Source organism: Pristis pectinata, chromosome 18, assembly GCF_009764475.1.
Source record: "Pristis pectinata isolate sPriPec2 chromosome 18, sPriPec2.1.pri, whole genome shotgun sequence".
Classification (NCBI taxonomy): domain Eukaryota; kingdom Metazoa; phylum Chordata; class Chondrichthyes; order Rhinopristiformes; family Pristidae; genus Pristis; species Pristis pectinata.
In genome coordinates, this window is record NC_067422.1 from 23,290,747 (window position 1) to 23,311,084 (window position 20,338).

Consider the following 20,338-nt stretch of genomic DNA (forward strand, 5'->3'; position numbering starts at 1 on the left):
CCTGTTTTAAGACAACCACTATCATCCCGGTACCCAAGAAAAACAAGGTAACATGCCTTAATGACCAGTGGCTCTGACATCCACCATCGTGAAGTACTTTGAGAGGCTGGTCATGGCATGCATCAGCTCCAGCCTCCCAGACAACCTCGACCCACTGCAATTCACCTACCGCCGAAACAGGTCTACAGTGGATGCCATCTCCCTGGCCCTACACTCATCTCTGCAGCATCTGGACAGTACACTTATGTTAGACTATTGTTTATTGACTACAGCTCTGCCGTTAATACTATAATTCCAAGCAAACTCGTCACCATACTCTGAGACCTGGGACTCAACACCTCCCTCTGCAACTGGATCCATGATCTTCTGACCAATAGACCACAATCGGTGAGGATAGGCAGCAATCAGAAAGGACGGGCAGCAACACCTCCAGCACAATTATTCTCAACACTGGTGCCCCACAAGGCTGCATCCTCAGTCCTCTACTCCCTACATACTCATGACTGTGTGGCCTGATCCTGCTTTAACTCCATCTACAAGTTTGTAGATGTTACCAACGTCGTAGGCAGTATCTCAAACAGCGATGAGTCGGAGTACAGGAAGGAGGTAGAGACCTTAATGGAATGGTGTCATGATAACAACCTTTCCCAAAACAAAAGAGCTGGTCATTGACTTCAGGAAAGGGGGTATTGTACATGCACCTGTCTACGTCAACGGTGCTGAGGTCGAGAGGGTTGAGAGCTTCAAGTTCCTGGGAGTGAACGTCACCAATAGCCTGTCCTGGTCCAACCATGTAGATGCCGTGGCCAAGAAAGCTCAGCAACGCCTCTACTTTCTCAGGAGCTAAAGAAATTTGGCATGTCCTCTTTGACATTCACCAACTTCTATCGATGCACCATAGAAAGCATCCTAACTGGATGCATCATGACTTGGTACGGCAACTGCTCTGCCCGGGACCGCAAGAAACTGCAGAGAGTTGCGGACACAACCCAGCATATCACGGAAACCATCCTCCCCTCCATGGACTCTTCTATACCTCTCGCTGTCTTGGTGAAGCAGCCAGCATAATCAAAGACCCCACCCACCCGGGTCACTCTCTCTTCCTTCCTCTTCCATCAGGCAGAAGATAGCCCGAGGGCACATACAATCAGGCTCAAGGACAGCTTCTACCCCACTGTGATAAGACTATTGAATGGTTCCCTTGTGCAATGAGATGGACTATTGACCTCACAGTCTATCTTGTTATGACCTTGCACCTTATTTTTTACCGGCACTTTCTCTGTAGCTTAATCTGTATGACACTTTACTCTGTATTCGGTTATTGTTTTTACCCTGTGCTACCTCAAAGCACTGTGTAATGAATTGATCTGTACAAACGGTATGCAAGACAAGTTTTTCACTGTACTTCAGTACAAGTAACAATAATAAACTAATACCAATATTTCCAATTATCTTGCGCATTCATTGCAGGTGATACTGCTATTCCTTGAGACCCCATAACCCCAGCAGGAAGGGACATAGATAAATATTTAAATGTAAACTTGCCAGTCTTTCATATTAGATGCCCTTCAGATTATTTTAAACTTTATGCAACCCTTATTTTCAGTGATCGTGTTGTTGCCATGCAAGCCTCTCAATCATCTGCTTTTCCTTTAAGATCTGATTGTTCTAAAATTGAAACCTGACCCACCCATGGCCAATCTGAAGCTGACTTCAGCACTTATATCTTTTCATACCCAACCATCATCAGCATACTGAAGATCTGGTTGAGGTCTGAAACACTCAGCTGAAAATAAATCCTATTAAGTGCAAACAAAAGAAAAACCCAAAAATGTCATAGCATGAGAAATTATAATAAGTTGCACCATATTGATACAAATTAGTTTGAGGCTCTTGCCTTCAAAATATCCCTGTGAAAGTATGTCACTAAACTCACCATTTTTATTCATTTAGTTTCAAGTAGAAGTGTTTGCAAATGGCAGCACACCATATACAAATAAAAGACATTTATATAGAGGTTTTCTTATGAAGTACATCATCCCAACTTGGATAACCAAGCCAGACCAACGTGACACAGACTGATCCAACTCAAACCCAAAATGTTTGATCAGAATATTAACACATGGCTTGGCTCTTCAGGCTTGGGTCAGGAGGTCAGGAAAGGGTAGTGCCGCCTGGCTTTTTCTTCATCGCAAAGTGCTCCTTCCACACTCTCCCTTTTACTTCTTATCTTTCACTTGTTTGATTGATTTCAGTCAATAGCATTCATTTGTAGCACCCTCCTAGTTGTACCCATGTTTGTGTCAACAATAATACAGACTGTCCCATGGTTATGAATGCTCGAATGATGGACACCACTAAATATGAACAAGCTCCCTTAATATCATCAAGTTCAGAAGTCCAACAATGTACATATATTCATTCCTACAAAATGTTTCCTTTCTCTTTCCGCTTTTAGTATCTGTTCTTTCTTTTCAGTGTTATGTGCTTTTGATGACATTTATTACAATACCAAGGGAGGTAACGCTACCATAGGGTGATGTTTGTGTATTTTCAAACTTTCAGACAAAATCAACTTATGGAATCTATAAAACAGAACCCATTTATTACCCAGGTATGACCTGTTCTCCCCACCATCCACCCACAAAAAAAAAATCCAGGTTTTCTTTACTGGTGTTCACAGCATTAACTTTATTTTTTTTATATTATGCAGAAGTTCATGGTCAGTGCAAGAGGAATTTGAGGCAGTTGAGAGCAAAAAGGATGGAAGGAAATTATACTGGGTGAGGAACTGAGGCAATGCAAGATGAAAGGTTACGGATACAGGGAAGCGGAGGTGATTGGAGAGATGGAAGGAAGTAGCCGAGACACAGATAGACCGATGGAAAAGCTAGGCGAGCTGGCAGGCGGTGGAGGAAATAGTAGTGAAGGAATGGCAAGATAAATCAGCAGCATTCCTTCCTCATTCTTTTCTACTTTCAAAGAAGTCAGGTCCCACCAAACAATTATGATTCAAGAGTGACCCTCAACCCTGGTTAAATTCATGTGGTGCAATCCAAAAGACTGACAATTGATCAATTCAAGATAACCAATGTCCCTGGCTAGAACACTTCTTCAGCCAAGAGCTGATGCAGCTGGGTTGTGCAGCCTAGCTTGTAGACCCAACAGCAGAAAATGGAGTCTATGGCTCATTTCTCTACTGTCACAATAAAGAAAAAAAATGTTTTTGTTTATATATAAAAAGGGAGAACATGAGAAATGAAATAACAGACAACCAAGAGTTAGCTTTTCTCTGATCTGGTTTTAATTCTGCTGTTGGTTCTTGAGATTTTCTAAATCTAATATAAAACTCATAATAAAAAGGTAGCCATCAAGATGGTTACATGCAGAATATTGGCACTGTAGGTGAAATCCTTTGCTTTGGAGTTCAAAAATGTCTTTAAACAAAATAACCATGATGGTGAACACCAGAGCCCAGTAAACTCATATGTGCTATCATTGAGGTTTCAGTAGGTCTCTGGACTAATGAGGATGTAAAATGAACCAATTGCTTCTTTCTTTTACATATATAAAAAAAATCATGCTACTGGTCTGGCACAGAAGAGTTAATAAAGTCCCTTTCTCTAGGCCAAGAAACACCTCAATGGCAATATTTCTAACATGGATCTCAGCTGATAAAATAAACTGAGATCATTGCTTAAGATGTACTGCTGGAAAATAGCAAAAACTGCTTAGGAGGTTTTATTATGCTTTAGAATGATTTTATAAGCAAGCAACCAGACACACAGTTTCCTATTAAAACAAAAAAAATCTAAATACAGTAGAAGCTTGTGTAATATTTATGGCCGTTTAAAGCAAGGGTTTTGAATAGGACGTTTAAAATAACACAGTATTTTCACACACTCTAAACTGTGGTATTGGAAAAGGAAGTTCCGGAGTTGGCACAATATTTTTTGAGTTCATTGAAATAGTTTTCTTGGGTATTTCTGAAATATTGCAGTAAAAGGTGTGTCTTTTTTCTTCAACTCTCAACCATTCAAAGAAAGAATGTGCATCTGTAATGACACTTTTCACACCTTCATGAAAACCCAAATGCATTACACCAAAGAAAGAATTGCTGATAAGCTGATAATAGACTATTTTTGACACGTTAACTTGAGGCACTAATATTGGCCGGGGCACCAAGTTTTCAAAATAGCTCCATGGGATTTTCTACAACCTCAAATATAGGTTCGATCTTCTGGAGTGGGACTTGAGCCCACAACCTGCGGACTGGGATGTTACCAACTGAGCCGAGGCTGACACCCAGCATTATCAGAAACTTTGAACAGTAATGTTTTCTTCACCACAGTGATTTACATTTCTTCTTGAATGCAAGTTTCTTTTCCCCTCCCCCCCAGATATACTAAGGGAGAAATTGGTCTCTGGCTGCTGCCAATAAACACAGTTGAGTATATTGGTTTCCAATTGCACCCAACCCTCACATTCAGTTCTACTAACTTCAGCCAGTGGCCAATACTCTTGCACAAATTTGACATCCAAATACAAATTCTTCCTCCACTGTGCTTAAAAACATTTTTTCAATAAATGCTGAAGTAATTGTGCTAAATTAATGTAGCCAAGAAGCGATCTAGCATCCCACATGGCCAAAAACTGGTCTGGCTTCTTTAGTGGCCAAAAGCAAAATACTGCAAATGCTGGGTTTTTGAAGTAAAATAAAATCCTTGAGATGGTCCGCAAGTCAGGCAGTGTCTGAAGAGACCAAAACAGATAATGTTTCAGGAGAGGAACCTTTCATCAGAACTCAACATTTGCCTCCCATCAAGCTGTCAAAAACAATTAAAAATGACTGCAAGGAATAGTTAACAGTTTGCTTTTGTTTCTCACCCACACCTCAGAGCTTTTAAATTCTGAGAATATTTTTGATGTTTTGTTAAACTTCCCCATGCAATTATCTTGTGGCATAATGGTACTCTTAATATAAATCCTCATACAACCAAGGAAAGCAGAAACAGAGTTAAAACCAAAATCTCCAATGTAATGGAAACCACACTGTGAGCACCAGACACCATACACTAGATTGGATGAGTGAAAAAATGAATCACTGCTTCACTTGGAAGGGCTGTTTGGGTTCATGGATGGTGGGATGAGGTACATTGCAGAAAGCACATGCAGATTGAGTGAACACTTTGAGCAGCGCCTGTGTTCAGTACTGTAACGTGAAGGTTAAAAGCAGATCTTTTACTCAAAATGCAGTTGTCAGCCCACTGTCTTCACAATGAGCAGGTATGTTAATCAGGAAGATACATAAAACAAAAGGTCTTAATTCATAGGGTCCTTGAGGCCTTGTAGCATGCAGATGTGAGGTATTAAGGAATGTGAAATAACAAGATAACTTGTTTTTCTCTTGGAGATGAGTGAGGCTGGTTCAGTTGACAATGTAAAATTCATTAAGAAATAATTAGTTTAGAATTGTAGCTGACTGAAATGTGCAGATTAGAAAAGAAGCACGGACTTCCTTGATTATACAACTGCGAGTAGTGAACAAGCTCATTGGACTTCTCCTGGACGGGAATCGCGATTGGTCCCAAGGACTTCTGAGATTCTCCAGACCAGTCATCGTAAATCAGAGTTCCCGAAAAGCAGAAGGACATGAGACTCGTTCTTTCATCAATTATTTTTACGCCATGTTTGAGACATACTGTTTTGTACATTGTGCATCCTTGAAGTGTTCATTCTCCCTCATTGATCCAAATCCTCGAAACCTGCTTATTTCCCGTAACAAGTGCACAGGGCCTGAGCATCCTGATTCTGCCACTTCAAGTCACCATCCCATTTCTACTCTAAACCAACTGCACTGTAATTACAAGGCCTAATGTAAACTTGAGGAACAGGACCACATCTTCTGCCTGGCCACATAATAACCTTCCAGACTCAATATGGAATTCAATCACTTCAGGTAACTCTGGTTCCCTGCTTGTATCAGAACTGGCCAGTTCTAGTGCAAGTCATCTATCTGTACTAATGGCTGTTTTGCCCCTCTCCATTAGCAAGTCCTGTCTGCTTAGCATTCACTACAGTTCTGCACTTCAACATTTCTTAGTGTTCATTCTCCCTCTATTTCCTCCTCCCATCTCATAGCTTTTAAGTTTCTTTGATCAGATATTTCTGTATGAGAGCACTCATTAACCCATCAACTAGATAATATCATCTACAGCAGATTCCCACAATATCAGAGATATTCCCTTTATCCTTTCCATCCCACCACCAAACCTCTCTGCAACTTAAAACTAACTTGCTTTCTCTCTTTCCCAGTTCTAAGGGTCTTTGACGTGAAACATCAACTCTCTCTTTCCACAGATGCTGCCTGACCTGCTGAGGTTTTCTAGCAGTTTGTGGTTTCATTTTTAATCAAGGTTGGCAAGTGTTAAATATTGGATAGGGAACCTGGGATCACTCCTCTGCTCTTTGAAAGAGTGCATAGAATATTTTATGTCCTCCTGGGATCAGAACACCGGGCTTTCATTCATCAGCTCCTCCAAAAGATGACACCACTAGCAGTGAAGCACTTCCTCAATGCGGCTGCAACGGGGCATCAACCTAAATTTTTCTGCTTGGATTCTCTGGAGTGAGGATATTTTGTACTATTTGCAAGAATGTGATACAAGTTTATGATCACATTTTCCAATTGTGCACTGGACTACACAAATTAGGAACTAGCTGTACTATTTATATCCGATGTCTTAACACATTACAGAATGATGGGTACGGTGGGCCACTAATCAAGAGCTGTACAAATTTGAAGCCAACATGATGAGAAGCATACAGTTTAGAACAGATTTGGTATCATTGCCTGTACATAGAGAATGTATGTGTTAAGTAGCAGGATGAACATTTTTGCGGAAACGTTGGCCCAGAACCTTCGTGGCAAAGACTCAAAGTCTTTAAACTTTGAGATAATTAAAAGGGGAAAATGCAGAAATTGTGGAAGGTACTGGGAACTGCAGGAAGCCATGGCTGTTCGTAGGTCTTATGATCCACACAATACCAGTTTAATAACTTGTGTTGGTATTTTTTTTAAATCTTTATTTCCATTGGCTGTTCTTGACAAACCCCAGCTCCAAGGTGAGTTTCAAGGGGCAAAATCCATTGTGCATGTGGGAAGTAAAGCAGATTACCTTGACCAATGGCTTCCCGCTTTCTTGCATGGGATGTTCCTTTCCTGGAGAAGCCAACTAAGGAAAAACAATGCTTTATTTAGGGCTTTTTAAAACTAATTTATTTTGTATTTTAAGTAATTTTTTGGAATACAAAAGAGTTCACAACTGCTATGATGAACCTTACAGTATAATGTTCATATCTTAGGGCCTCCATTCCACTATCTCAGCATTTATTTAATGACACTGATCTCATTAAAAGGGTGAATTGTCAGAAGGTCAATTTATTTTCTCTAAAATAGTACCCAGTACCCTTGGTTTATGAACAGTGAGAGGAGAAAAAAAGGTTTTAACCCTACATGTGTTCACAGGGTTAAAATCTACAATTTAATATTCAAGCCTTTCTCTGTCTTGCATGAATGAACACGCCTCAATTTAACAATTAAAATTCTATTTATCTGTATCACTTCACAGGAAAAAGTGAGTGCTGCCAAATGAACTCCCCTGCACTTCCTGAGAGCCAGGCAAATCACTGTGTGCAGAACTATTCAGTTACAGGTCAAATAATACAGAAGAAGTGAAAAATGTAACACAATACTGAATCTGTGACACTTTGTTCAAGAGAAAACACTTCATATGATCACATACCTGATCCTCCAACTTAAAATGTTCACTCCCTCCACCACCAGCACACTGTGGCTGCCATACATGCAAAAGCTTCAACACCACCTCCCCAAACCACAACCCTACCACATAGAAACACTTCTACCTCCAAATTCACCTCCACCACTCTTCATATGGACACAAGTCCTGAAACTCCCTCCCTCACAGCACTGTGGGAGTTCCTTCAGCACATAACAATTCAAGGCATTGACTCAGAATCACTCTCAAGGGCAATTAAAGGATCGCTGACGAATGCTGGTATTGTCAATGACATCCACATCCCATGCGTGAATAAACAGACCTTCTCCAGTGTGTGTGTCCTCTTTATATTTTAATTTTATACAAATGGATTGATGCTCAGCGTTTCCATAAAGGTTCATAAGGTTTTCCCGTTGTATCTTCCGTAGATGTGGTGTAGGGCCTTTTCTCTGGAATTATTCAGAGATCAGGAGAAAAAAAATCATATTGATGCTAAAAACACTTCTTGATTTTGAAGAACAAGTCTGAATCTTTGCAACTTTAGTCAGCCACTTCCTTCAATGTTTCAGGATTGAAGTTGTCAAATTCACTGTTCCTCAAACTGTAATGCTTATTAAAAATATACAAATGCCATTAAGCAGTCTTCTGATTAATCTTCAGTCAAAGGCCATTAAACAAATATCAAAACTATAGAAAGAAGTCAGAAAGTCAGTAGACAAAACTATAGACACAGACAGAAACTTAGTGAGCATAGGTTATAAGCACTATAGCAGGAACAGCACCACTGGAGTGATAATCAAGAGAGGTAAGCTCCCAGAAAAATAAATACACTAATTGCGGTGGACTTGACTTTTCATGTGCACTGGGGAACTCAAATAGTTTAATCTAGTTGGGAGGCAGAACTCCTAGAGTGTATTTGGGACAGATTTGTGGAACATTACAGTGACCCATAAGAACAATGGTCTGTCAATTCTACTACATTCAAAACGATGCTCACAGCAGACAGTGCAAGGACGATAAACTGGTCAGAACTGTCAGGTCAAATTTTAACTAGGGTGATGCATGGCAGCAGTCATGACCACATTTTACTCAGAGAGAAGGGGGACTGCAGGTAGTGGTGAAATTCACTTTCATATTTGTATCACACCATATAAAAAAGGTTTTACCCTGTACTAACTCAATGCACTGTGCAATGAATTGATCTGCACAAACATTATGCAAGACAAGTTTTTCCACTGTACCTCAGTATGTGACAATAATAAACCAATACCAAAAGCACTGTATAATTGAATTTCTTGGCTAAACTACTATAGACCATGTCTTAGGTAATGAGTTGGTGCTAAAAGATAAAATTCATTGAAAGAGATCTTCCAGTGAAAAAATAGAAATCACTAAGCATCATAATTTTTTAGTTCTAGTTTAAGAGTTTAAATTTAAAATTACGCAGGATTTTATTTAAACCGAGGTCCTTTGAGAAAGTAGGAAAAAACAATGGCAAATACTAAAATAAATACAAGTATCAAATGTGGATTTCATTGAGAAATAAAAACTCCACAAGAAACGTGTTCCCTCTGTGGGTAAGCAAGGTGGCTAAAGATAGAATTTAGTATTAACAGTAACAGCCCAAGTAAACCCAAGGACAGAGACAATTTTGGAAACCAGTAAGAGGTGACCAAAGATAAATATTTCTCTGTTTTACTTGCATTAACTAAGGACACCTAAGTTAGACTACTGTTTATTGACTACAGCTGCACCTTCAATACTATAATTCCAAGCAAACTCATCAAACTTCAAGACCTAGGACTCAACACCTCCCTTTGTAACTGGATCCTTGACTTCCTGACCAACAGACCACAATCAGAAAGGACAGGCAGCAACACCTCTGACATAATTATTCTCAACACTGGTGCCACACAAGGCTGCATCCTCAGCCCTCCACTCTGCACCCTATACACTCATGACTGCATGGCCAGATTCTGCTTTACCTCCATCAACAAGTTTGCAGATGACACCACCATAGTAGGCCGTATCTCAAATAACGATGAGTCGGAGTACAGGAAGGAGATAGAGAGCCTAGTGACATGATGTCATGACAACAATGTTTCCCTCAATGTCAGCAAAACAAAAGAGCTGGTCATTGACCTCAGGAAGGGGGCGATGCACATGCACCTGTCAACATCAACAGTGCTGAGGTCGAGAGGGTTGAGACCTTCAAGTTCCTTGGAGTGAACATCACCAATAGCCTGTCCTGGTCCAACCATGTAGATGCCATGGCCAAGAAAGCTCCCCAGTGCTTCTACTTCCTCAGGAGGCTAAAGAAATTTGGCATGTCCCCTTTAACACTCACCAATTTTTAAGGATGCTTTCTATGGTGCATCGATATCTGGATGACTCACAACTTGGTATGGCAACTGTTCTGCTAGTGACCGCAAGAAACTGCAGAGAGTGGTGAACACAGCTCAGCACATTCATGGAAACCAGCCTCCCCTCCATGAATTCTGTCTATACTTCACTGCCAGCATAATCAAGGACCCTACTCACCCCAGACATACTCCCTTCTCCCATTGGGCAGTAGATTCAAAAGCCTAAAAGCACGTATCACCAGGCTCATAGATTATGCATGGATTATAAAATGTTTCATAACCATTCTTTGTAAAAACCTTATAACTGCAGGCTCTATCCTGCTGTTATAAGACTATTGAGCGGTTCCCTAGTACGATAAGATGGACTCTTGACTTCAAAATCTACCTCATTATGACCTTGTACCTTATTGTCTACCCGCACTACATATTCTTTGTAGCTGTTGCACATTATTCTGCATTCTGTACTGTTTTCCCTTGTACGCCCTCAATGCACTGTGTAGTGTATGAACAGTACGCAAGACAAATTTTTCACCGTACCTCAGTACCAGTGACAACAATAAACCAATTCCAGTTTCTGAAAGCTCCCCTAACTACAGAAAAATGAAGAATAGCAAAAATAAGTGCAAGTTCAAGAGGGAGGGTCAGGAGAACTTATGAGAAATATAGGAGCAAAATACTGTAGGAACTCAGCGGGTCAGGCAGCATCTGTGGAGACAGAGGGATGGTTGACGCTTCGTGCTGAGACCCTGCATTAGGAATATAGGAAATAGCTGAATCATTGAACAATATATTTTGTATCTTCTACAGTGAAGATGGTTGCAGGTCAACCAGAAATATAGTGTGGAGTCACGATGTTACTGGAGGATCTTAAAGAAATATCTCTAAAGAAAATACTGGAGAAATTGAAGACTCAAAATTGACAATCTCCAGACCTGATAGTCCACATCCCAACGTTCTAAAAAGACAGGGACTGCATTAATCATCTTCTAAAATTCCCAGATTCTGGTACAATTCAGCAGACTGGAACATGGCAAGCATGATATTTAGTGAGGAGAGACAGAGAAAATAGGGGACTTATTGCCTCAGTATCAGAAATCCATTAAGGAAGTGGCAGCACAATACTCAAAATCATGCTCTTTAAGCAGAATCCACATATTTCCCTTTCATTGAAATCGTATTTGAGAAAACCAATATTTTTAAATGTTGTTACCAACAGGTGGATAAGGTGGAACAGTTGAACACAGTTTAACTATGATTCCAATAGATGTTTACCAAGATGGTATCATGTAGCTACAACTCAAAATTTTAAAAGATAACAATGTTCTGGCTATAAAGTGCTGACGGCTTCATTAGGGGTGGGGGGGGGGGTGTGGTGATGTGTGACTTGACAGCTGACACAAACAAGTCTGTCAGCCCAAATATTTAGCACATTTTGTTCCAAATATGCAGGAGCTAGAAGAGAGAGTTGACTTTATGTTGAAATCAGCCCGTGTCAAACAATTGACAGCAAGGAAGTAGATGCAGCATATTCTACTTAAACCAAAGTCAACATGGAATAAACAACCATAGATACATTTGAAAGTCCAACCAAATCTTTCTTAATTTGCACTAATCCAGTTGCACATTAAACTCTATTTGTACAGACAAGAAATGCTTGAAGGGTTGGGTCTCAAATGCTGACAAATAGTTACACAGAAAAGAGTGACTGAGAACCATAACCGAGAATCCTTTCAGGCTATGTACAACTTGAAAACAGAGCTAGTCAACTGAAGGCTACCACAACTAAACAGCTATTAGATTAGAATGCGCAAAGTCACTTGTGCCATTTACTGGATCTGCCTCTCTTTGTTGCAAAGTCAGAACTGCCTCTCTTTGTTGCAAAGTCAGAACTGTAACTTCCTTTTCAAACATGTAAACATTAATAGGCAGCAAGCTGGACGAGTGGGGATTATTTAAGGTCAGTTCTCTGGTCTGACTACAATATTGGCATCAACACCAATGCATGGATTATAAAATGTTTCATAGCCATTCTTTGTAAAAATCTGGCTGGCCAGTTTCCAAATCCTATTACTGCCATCCCGCTGCAGTGCTCAGTTTTAAATTGAGACACTCCACTCTCATTTTCTTTTCATTCCACAATAGCTACGGATGTTCACAACTCACACCACGAGAAGTTTTATGGTATACACACAATTACATCAAAAGACTGATACACAATTTTGTTTTATATCCCTGTAGACAAAATATCCTATTAAAATCCTTACAACCTTTACATCTCTCAGAATGTTTCACATCATTATGTTAAGACAAGAAAGTTTTCAGCTGCTGATATCAAACATCTCTAAACTCATTAAATAGAAATGAAAATCAAATCCACCAAAATTGAGCAAGCTGCTGGGTGATTCCATCATGAATTGTCAGCTGATACACACACCAAAATACAGATTTATAAATAAAATTCACATTTGCCCATTAAACTAGTTCACATCAGTGATGCCAGACAAACTTTCCTAGTCAGTCCTTCCATCCTGTGCAGAGACTAGGATTTCATTTACGGACGTGACCTGAGGCTGGATCTGGACCCTTCTTTCAGCTGTTGACAAATCAGTTCTGCATGTGTACTCACATTCATTGTCATGTACAAGCTAGAACACGAGTTGTATTCATTTTGTTCCAGTTGAACTGCAATATGATATCTATCATTTATTAAACGCATCTAACCCAGTTTAAAAAAAACAAGGCGTTTCACTGGAACACAAGCAGATAAAAACTGACTTGTAGTCAAAGGAGGTAGCATGGTGACTAGAATGCCTGATGAAAGTAATACATTTTAAGGCAAAATTTAGAAAGTGGAGAAAATGTTAGTAAGTGTATTCCAGAGGGTAGGATTTAGACGGCCAAAATACATGGTCACTAATGGAAAGATTAAGAGACAGGAGAACCAGAGTTTGATGTGTTTTGATAAAAGACCATAATCCAGTTGCAGAATCTCCATTGGTAGCCCTGCATTACACAGTCAATTTATTTCTTCTGGAAATCTGGCCCATGATTGGCTCAAAACATCCATACAAGTTTTGGCCTAATTTTACTTGTGAGATTCGAGAATTTCACATGCATTTGTAAACAGAGATCAGGTTTTTCCCCAAAACCTTTACATTTCAATCACTTCGACCAATATCTGAACACACAAAAGGAGCAGATATTTGGGGTATCATACAGTAAACACACTTTCTGCCAGTACACTGACAAAATGCCTTCTTATTGATTGTGTGACTCTCTGCTTCACATTTAGAAAATGCTCTTTACTGCATTTGCCTCCTACAAATCCTAAAATGAATTTGCTCTCATGCCTTCTCCCAAAAAATTACATTGCTAAGTGCTTTAAAATGGAACTTTTTCCTGTGGCTATGTTGAGCATAGAATGATCAAATTTTGTCCAACTAGAGGTCACTCATACACTAAGTAAATATTGGTTTACACCAGTTGCAACAGAGAGTAAAATGGAAAATGCAAGTCAACAGATAAATAGTCAAAGAATATATTTTAAAAAATCCAAGCAATCAAGTGTTGATAAGCAGCTGATTGTTTTTGTCCTTTGCTCAGCATTGTGAGGACATGCTATCCTTGAACAGTGTTTCCATATCAGTAAAGCCACAAGTATCTTATTACAGTGAAATACTAGGGGGTGTTGGTACCATTATGGGAAATGGAAACTCTTTCTTCCATATAGGTGTGATGACTATTGAGACTTAGAGGAAAAGTTTTACAGCAGTAGGTATAATTTAGATAGAGCCTGTACTTTCCCTTTTAAAGTTCAACCAGTGCAACTTTTTACAAACTGCAGGCAAGTTCTATGATTGGAAAACAGTAAAACGGTGGGTCAAGTCAGTTCCACTATTCGATTAGATCACGGCCATTCTGCATCTTCACGAGCCAGCCGTAGACCTGTAACCTATAATACCCTTGCCTTTTAAACGTCCGGACACACAAGAAACTGCAGATGATGGAATATGGAGCAAAACACAAACTGTTGAAGGAACTGAGTGGGTTAGACAGCATCAGAGGAGGGAAATGGGTAGTCAGCGTTTCGGTTTGAGACTGTTTTTGATCAGTCCAGATGAAGGGTCTAAACCCAAAACATTGACTGTCCATTTCCCTCCACAGATGCTGCCTGACCCACTGGAGTTCTTTCAGCAGTTTTGTTTTTTTTTGCCATAAAACATTCAGCAGCTTCATGTTTAGTTATTTATGCAAGTGTGGCAATAAAAGCAAAAATTATTTTCCAACCTTCAATTTTAATTTCATCAATGCATTCCTTCTGAACAGGACCTCAGCCGTTGGTTAATCTATGTAGTCCTGGAAGAAGAGTGGGCATTTTGTTTGTAGATTCCACCATGGAAACACTTCATTTGGTGACCAAAAAATTATAGACAAATGCTTTATAATCACAGAATTGTTTAGTTACCGAGGAGAGCTGTTTTCATTCGAGAATCATTAAATAGCTAGTGCATGCAAGGAAGCCATTGAACCCATTACATCCATGCTGGCTCCCTGTCAGAGGGAGTCTAGTTCCACCCACCAGGCCTTTCTCCATAGCTCTGCAGAGCTTTCTTAACCAAATTTCCTGGAAGATTAGAATGGAACCTGCTGTCACCACATCCGCAAGCAGTGAATTCCAAATTCCAACCACATGACAAGCAAAACATTTCTTCACATTAAATCTCTTAACCTTCGTTTTATAAATGTGATCTTTAGCCCTCAAAACTTCCACCAAAAAGATAATTTCTCCCACTATCTATTCTGTCCAGACCACTCATCATTTCACATACTTCCCTTCAGCCTTCATTTTGCTAACTAAAACAGGACAAGCCTGCCTAAACTTATCATTGTAACTGGCCTTGGGATGAGGGAATACGTTCTTGTAAATATCTTCAGGACCCTCTCTAATGCCCTCACATCCTTCCTATAATGAAGCAACCAGAATCAAACACTATAGTCCGGTTGAGGTTGCAACAGTGACAGTACTTCCATGCTCTTGTATTCCATGCCGCTATTGATAAAGCAGAGAACTTCATGGGTCTTTTTATCTGCTTTCTCAATGTACCCTTTCTATGATTAATCCACTAGGTCCCTCTGCTCTCAGAAGAGGGTCCTTTCTCACATATTGCATTTCTCAATTCTTTCTACCAAAATGAACCACTTCACATTTCTCTGTATTAGACTTCACCTGTCCATTCGACCAGCGGACTGCAATCCATCACTATCTTTGCAGTTCACAAGACTGACAAGGTTTGGATCACATGCATATTTAGAAATTGTGTCTTGCATGAAAGTTCACATAATTGTTTTAGATTAAAAAAAAAGGACCCAATATGGAACCCTGCAGAACACCACTCTTCACCTTCTTCCATTCTGATAAACAATTATGTACCGTGACCCTCTGTTGGCTCTTAAGTGACTTCATACTAATGCTTTGAACTTAAGGAGTGTGGTAGCAGATCAAAAAGTAGCATCTTCAACATTGCAATCACTGGATTACCTCAGATGCCATGTTCTGGCAAGTACAGGAACAGTAGGAATGGGTCAGATGAATGTGGGTTGAATGGAGGGCATATGAACAAGGGTTTTAGATTTCAGGATCCAGAGACCATTTTGGGAAAGGTGTGACCTGTACAGGCCAGGTAAGTTGCATCTGAGTCTCCTTATTGGGGAGGTTTGTTAATGCTGGTGGTGGGGGGGGGGGGTGGTTAGAGAAATGGGACACAATGTGGGAGTACAGTAAGGAGGCAAGGATCAGACAGATATAGAAGGAAAGTTAAATCAATCTGGTGAGTGCAGCAAATTGACTTGACATGGTACAAGGAAAGAATGCAAGGCTGGATTGCATTTATTTTAACACAAGCAGTCTGACAAGCAATGCAGATGAACAGTGGGTGTTGATTAATATATGGGAATATGATATGGGTGCTTTCATTGTTTGGGCAGAGTGCAACACAACATTTCATTCATGATGGGTGGGGAGAGTAACAGAATAGGGCCCAGCACCAGTCCCTGTAGTAGGTCATCAGTCACAGACTTCCAGCTGCAAAAAATCTTTGGGAATCAAGATGGGGAAGTGGGCTGAGTGTCGGTGGGAAAACACTTAGAGGTTGTGACCATACTCCATAGGTTTTAAGATATGAAGGAGAACTTGGATGGATAAGAAGTTAAAGTTCTGAATTGGAGGAAGGCAGATTCAACATGTAAAGACAGGAGCAGCTCCTTCCGGGTAAGTCCGCATGCAACCACGAGAGTCATTCAAAGTGAAACAGGGAGAGTACAGGGCCAACGTTTTCCCATGATGGTGAAAGCCAACAAGTTCAAGGAACCCTGGATGTCAGAGGATACCCAGAGTCTAGTGAGATGCATCCAAGGCCGCTACAGGAAGCAATGGAGATTGCTAGGGCTTTGTCTGAAATCTTCAATCCTTCTCTGACCAGATGACAGGAGAACAACTAACTTTTATTTATACTTTTATTCAAGGGCAGCAGCGATAAACCAGCAGTAATTACAGGCCAGTAAGTTTAACACCAGAGGTGTGGAAATCACTGGAAAAAATTCTGAGAGACAAGATTAATCTGCATTTGGAGAGGCACAGATTGATCAGGGATAATCGGCATGGCTTTGTTAAGGGGAGATCCTATCCAACTAAATTGATTGCATTTTGAGGGAGGCAAGAAGTGTTCAATGAGATTAAAGCAGTCGATGTGCTTTACATGGACTTCAGTAAGGCCTTTGTCAAAAGTTCCACACAGGAGACTGGTCTGATAATGTAAGAGTCCATCGGATCCAGGGCATTTTGGCTCTATTATTCCCTTGGTGATAGAAGGCAGTGGGTGAAGTTTGAGGGTTGCTTTAGTGATTGGAAGTTTTTGATCAAAAGATGTACCACAGGGACCCTTGCTGTTTGTTATTTGATTAACAATCTAGATATGAAAAGTAAGGAGGTTTGATCAGTATGCTCACAGCTGACGAAAATTGGTGGATTTATTGATCATGCAGATGGTAATCTTCAGCTGCAGAATGATATTGATCAGTTGTTAATACAGGCAGAGAAATGGCAGGTGGAATTCAATCCTGAAATACACGAGAGGTGATGTGTTTGAGGAGGACTAACAGGGCTGGGACATACACAATGAATTGCAGGACTCAAAGTAGTACTGAGGAACAGATGGACTTTGGAGCACATGTTCAAGGATCCGTGAAGACAGCAGTACAGGTGATAAGGTGGTTAAAAAGGAATACAGGATACTTGCCTTCATTAGTGAGAGCAAAGCAAAAAACAAAGTGTTAAGACACAACAATACAAAACATCGGTAGGTCACAGTCAGAATACTGTGCGCTGTTCTGATCACCACACTGTAGGAAATATGCAATTGCACCAGAGGGTACAGAGAAAATTCACTAGGATGTTGTCTGGGATAGAGCATTTCAGTTACAAGACACTTAAGACCTGGCTCATTGTCTCTGGAGCAGGGAAAGTTGAGGGTTATCCAATTGAGATTTACTTAGTTCTGAGGGCCATAAATAGGTTTCCTACCCTCTTGATCTGTCCATCACTCATACACTCCTCCCACCGGTTCCCCTCCTTCCCTCTATCCCATGGTCCACTGTCCTCTCCTATCAGATTCCATCTTCTTCAGCCCTTTGTTACTTCCACCTATCACCTCTCAGCTTCATTCCCACCCTCCCCTCTCTGCCTATCAACCCCCTCACCTGGATCCACCCATCACCCACCAGTTCTTGCTCCACCCCTTCCTCCCATCTTTTTATACAGGTTATCTCCCCTTTTTCTTTCCAGTCCTGATGAAGGGTCCCAACCATTTCCCTCCATATATGCTGCCTGATCCACTGAATTCCTCCAGCTCCTTTCTGTGTTGCTCTGGATAGTGAGAAACTTTTCTCCTTAGCAGAGATATCTGAAACCAGAGGGAGTGGATTGAAAATATTTGAGGATTTGAGCAAGAACTTTTTTATCCAGCGATGGCCAAAATCTGGAACGCACTACTGGAAGGGGTAGTGGAAGCAGATACCCTCACAACATTTGTGAAGTATTTAGATGAGCATTTCAAACACGATGACATAGAACGCAACAGGCTGAGTGCTGCAGAGAGAAGAACGTGATGGCAGCACAGACTGAAGGGCCCGTTTCTGTGGAGTACAACTCCATGAACCTAGCACAAACTTTCCTGCAAAGATACAATCTGCAACGTGCCCTCTAAATGTACTCTTTCTTTAATAACATATTGAGCACATCACACAAGATATATCCAACATTTTGCTTGTTTTTTTGGGCAGGGTGCATTCAGGAGATTTGGTGTATCACCAAAGACTCTTGCAGATTTCTACAGATGTACGGTGGAGAGCATTCTGACTGGTTACATCACCGCCTGGTACGGAGGCTCCAATGCACAGGATCAAAAGAGACTGCAGAGGGTTGTAGACTCAGTCAGCTCCAGCACAGACACCTCCTTCCCCCCCCCCCCCCCCCCCCCCACCATCGAGGACATGTTCAAGACATGGTGTTTCAAGAAGGCGGCATTCATCATTAAGGACCCTCACCTCTGGGACATCCCCTCTTAGTGTTACTACCATCAGGGAGGAGGTACAGGAGCCTGAAGACCCACACTCAACATTTTAGGAACAGCTTCTTCCCCTCCATCATCAGATTTCTGAATGGTCCATGAACACTACCTCATTATTTCTTTTTTGCATTATTTACATTTTTTGTAACTTATAGTAATTTTTATGTCTTGCACTGTACTGCTGCCACAAAACAACAAATTTCATGACAAATGTCCGTGATAATAAACCCAATTCTGATTCGATCTGTACCATTTACAGAATGGATAATGGCTATCCAACCAAAGATTCACAACAGTTCCTTGGTTGTTGAGTAGCTGGCAGTTTTCCCAATGCAAGTACTCCATCTATTTTCCCTTGAGAACATCTTCTTGCACGTGTTACAATATGCAACTTAGGTATCAAGCTGATGTTTTGAAATTCAATTTTTTTTAATTCAAATTGACCTAAACTGACAGCTCTTTCACTACTCAGTAAATCAAGGTTTATTGAATGTGACAACGCCACAAATTTAAATCAGACTATGTTTTGCTGGAACAAGCTTTGATTGCAAGGTCTTTATATATAAAAAGCATTGGAATAACGTTAAACATTCAGCCCAGTTTGAGTTGTGTAGATGCTTATGGATCCTATTTTACGAGAAAAGCAAAGAACCATCTTTGAACACAAGCAAGAAGGGACTGTTTGTTCTGAAAAAATAACCCTTTGAACCACATAGGAGTGTCAAGAACAAGTCCTACGGACAAAAGATAGGAAGTTCAGCATCCCAAGTGATTCAGCTGAAAGCAATTTGTTAGTTTGGTCACTTAAGCAGAAAAAGTCTGTTGTTAGGGAAAAATCAAATTATCCAAGAGGAAAGAGACATATCTCAATCCAGATAAAAGACATAATAGCATATGTTTGCAATATGTAACAAGGGATTATTACATCTACAGAAGTTGTTGGCCTCTGGTAAACCTCAGAGGAACAGGAAGAGGAGGAGGGCAATGGGAAAGGAGGTGGCGAGCTGAGAAGGGAAGGGACAATGTCAATGAGATAAAGCACCAAACTTTAATATACATTAATCAGTAAAATACTCACAAACTTGCTCCATGAATAGAATCAGTGAAAAAAAAAGACAGTTACAAGAAAGGGTTGGAAACAATAGATCCTCCTACATAATATGGTAGAAATATCACTTCATTGAAATTTGAAATGGACAGAGGTGGTAGGTGAGGTGTGGTTGGAGGAGATGAGGGGGCTGCTGAGGAGAGATGCCATGGAGGGATTATGTGGGAGGAAGAGAATGTGAACATGGAGCAGGTAATGATTCAATTTCAACATAACAAAATTAGACAAGTAATATCCTGATACTCCCTGTCTTGTGGTAGACAGAGACAATTACACATTCAATTTAATTGGAAGAGTTTGTGCCTGCATGCAGTGTGGGGTAATAAATGACCACATCACAAAAATGCTGAGTGATGGTGATCATAGTCAACAAGAGAAAATCCAACCAATAAAGAAAAACAAGAAAAACTGCAGATGCTGGAAAACTTGGGATAAAAAGCAAGA

The 20,338-nt window shown here is 40.4% G+C and overlaps 1 protein-coding gene across 3 annotated transcripts in view; it reads right to left on the minus strand.

The window, feature by feature from the left end:
• LOC127579780 (septin-9-like) overlaps positions 1-20,338 on the minus strand; it is a 222,034-nt gene that overhangs the window by 180,990 nt on the left and 20,706 nt on the right. Inside the window, exon 1 of one of the 3 annotated variants that reach the window (XM_052032701.1) lies at positions 7,927-7,964. The exons of the other annotated variants lie outside the window; for them this stretch is intronic. Coding sequence (XP_051888661.1) covers positions 7,927-7,954 — 28 coding nt within the window. The 5' untranslated portion in view covers positions 7,955-7,964. Of the gene's footprint in view, positions 1-7,926; positions 7,965-20,338 lie in introns of those variants that run through there. 3 annotated transcript variants of the gene reach the window in all.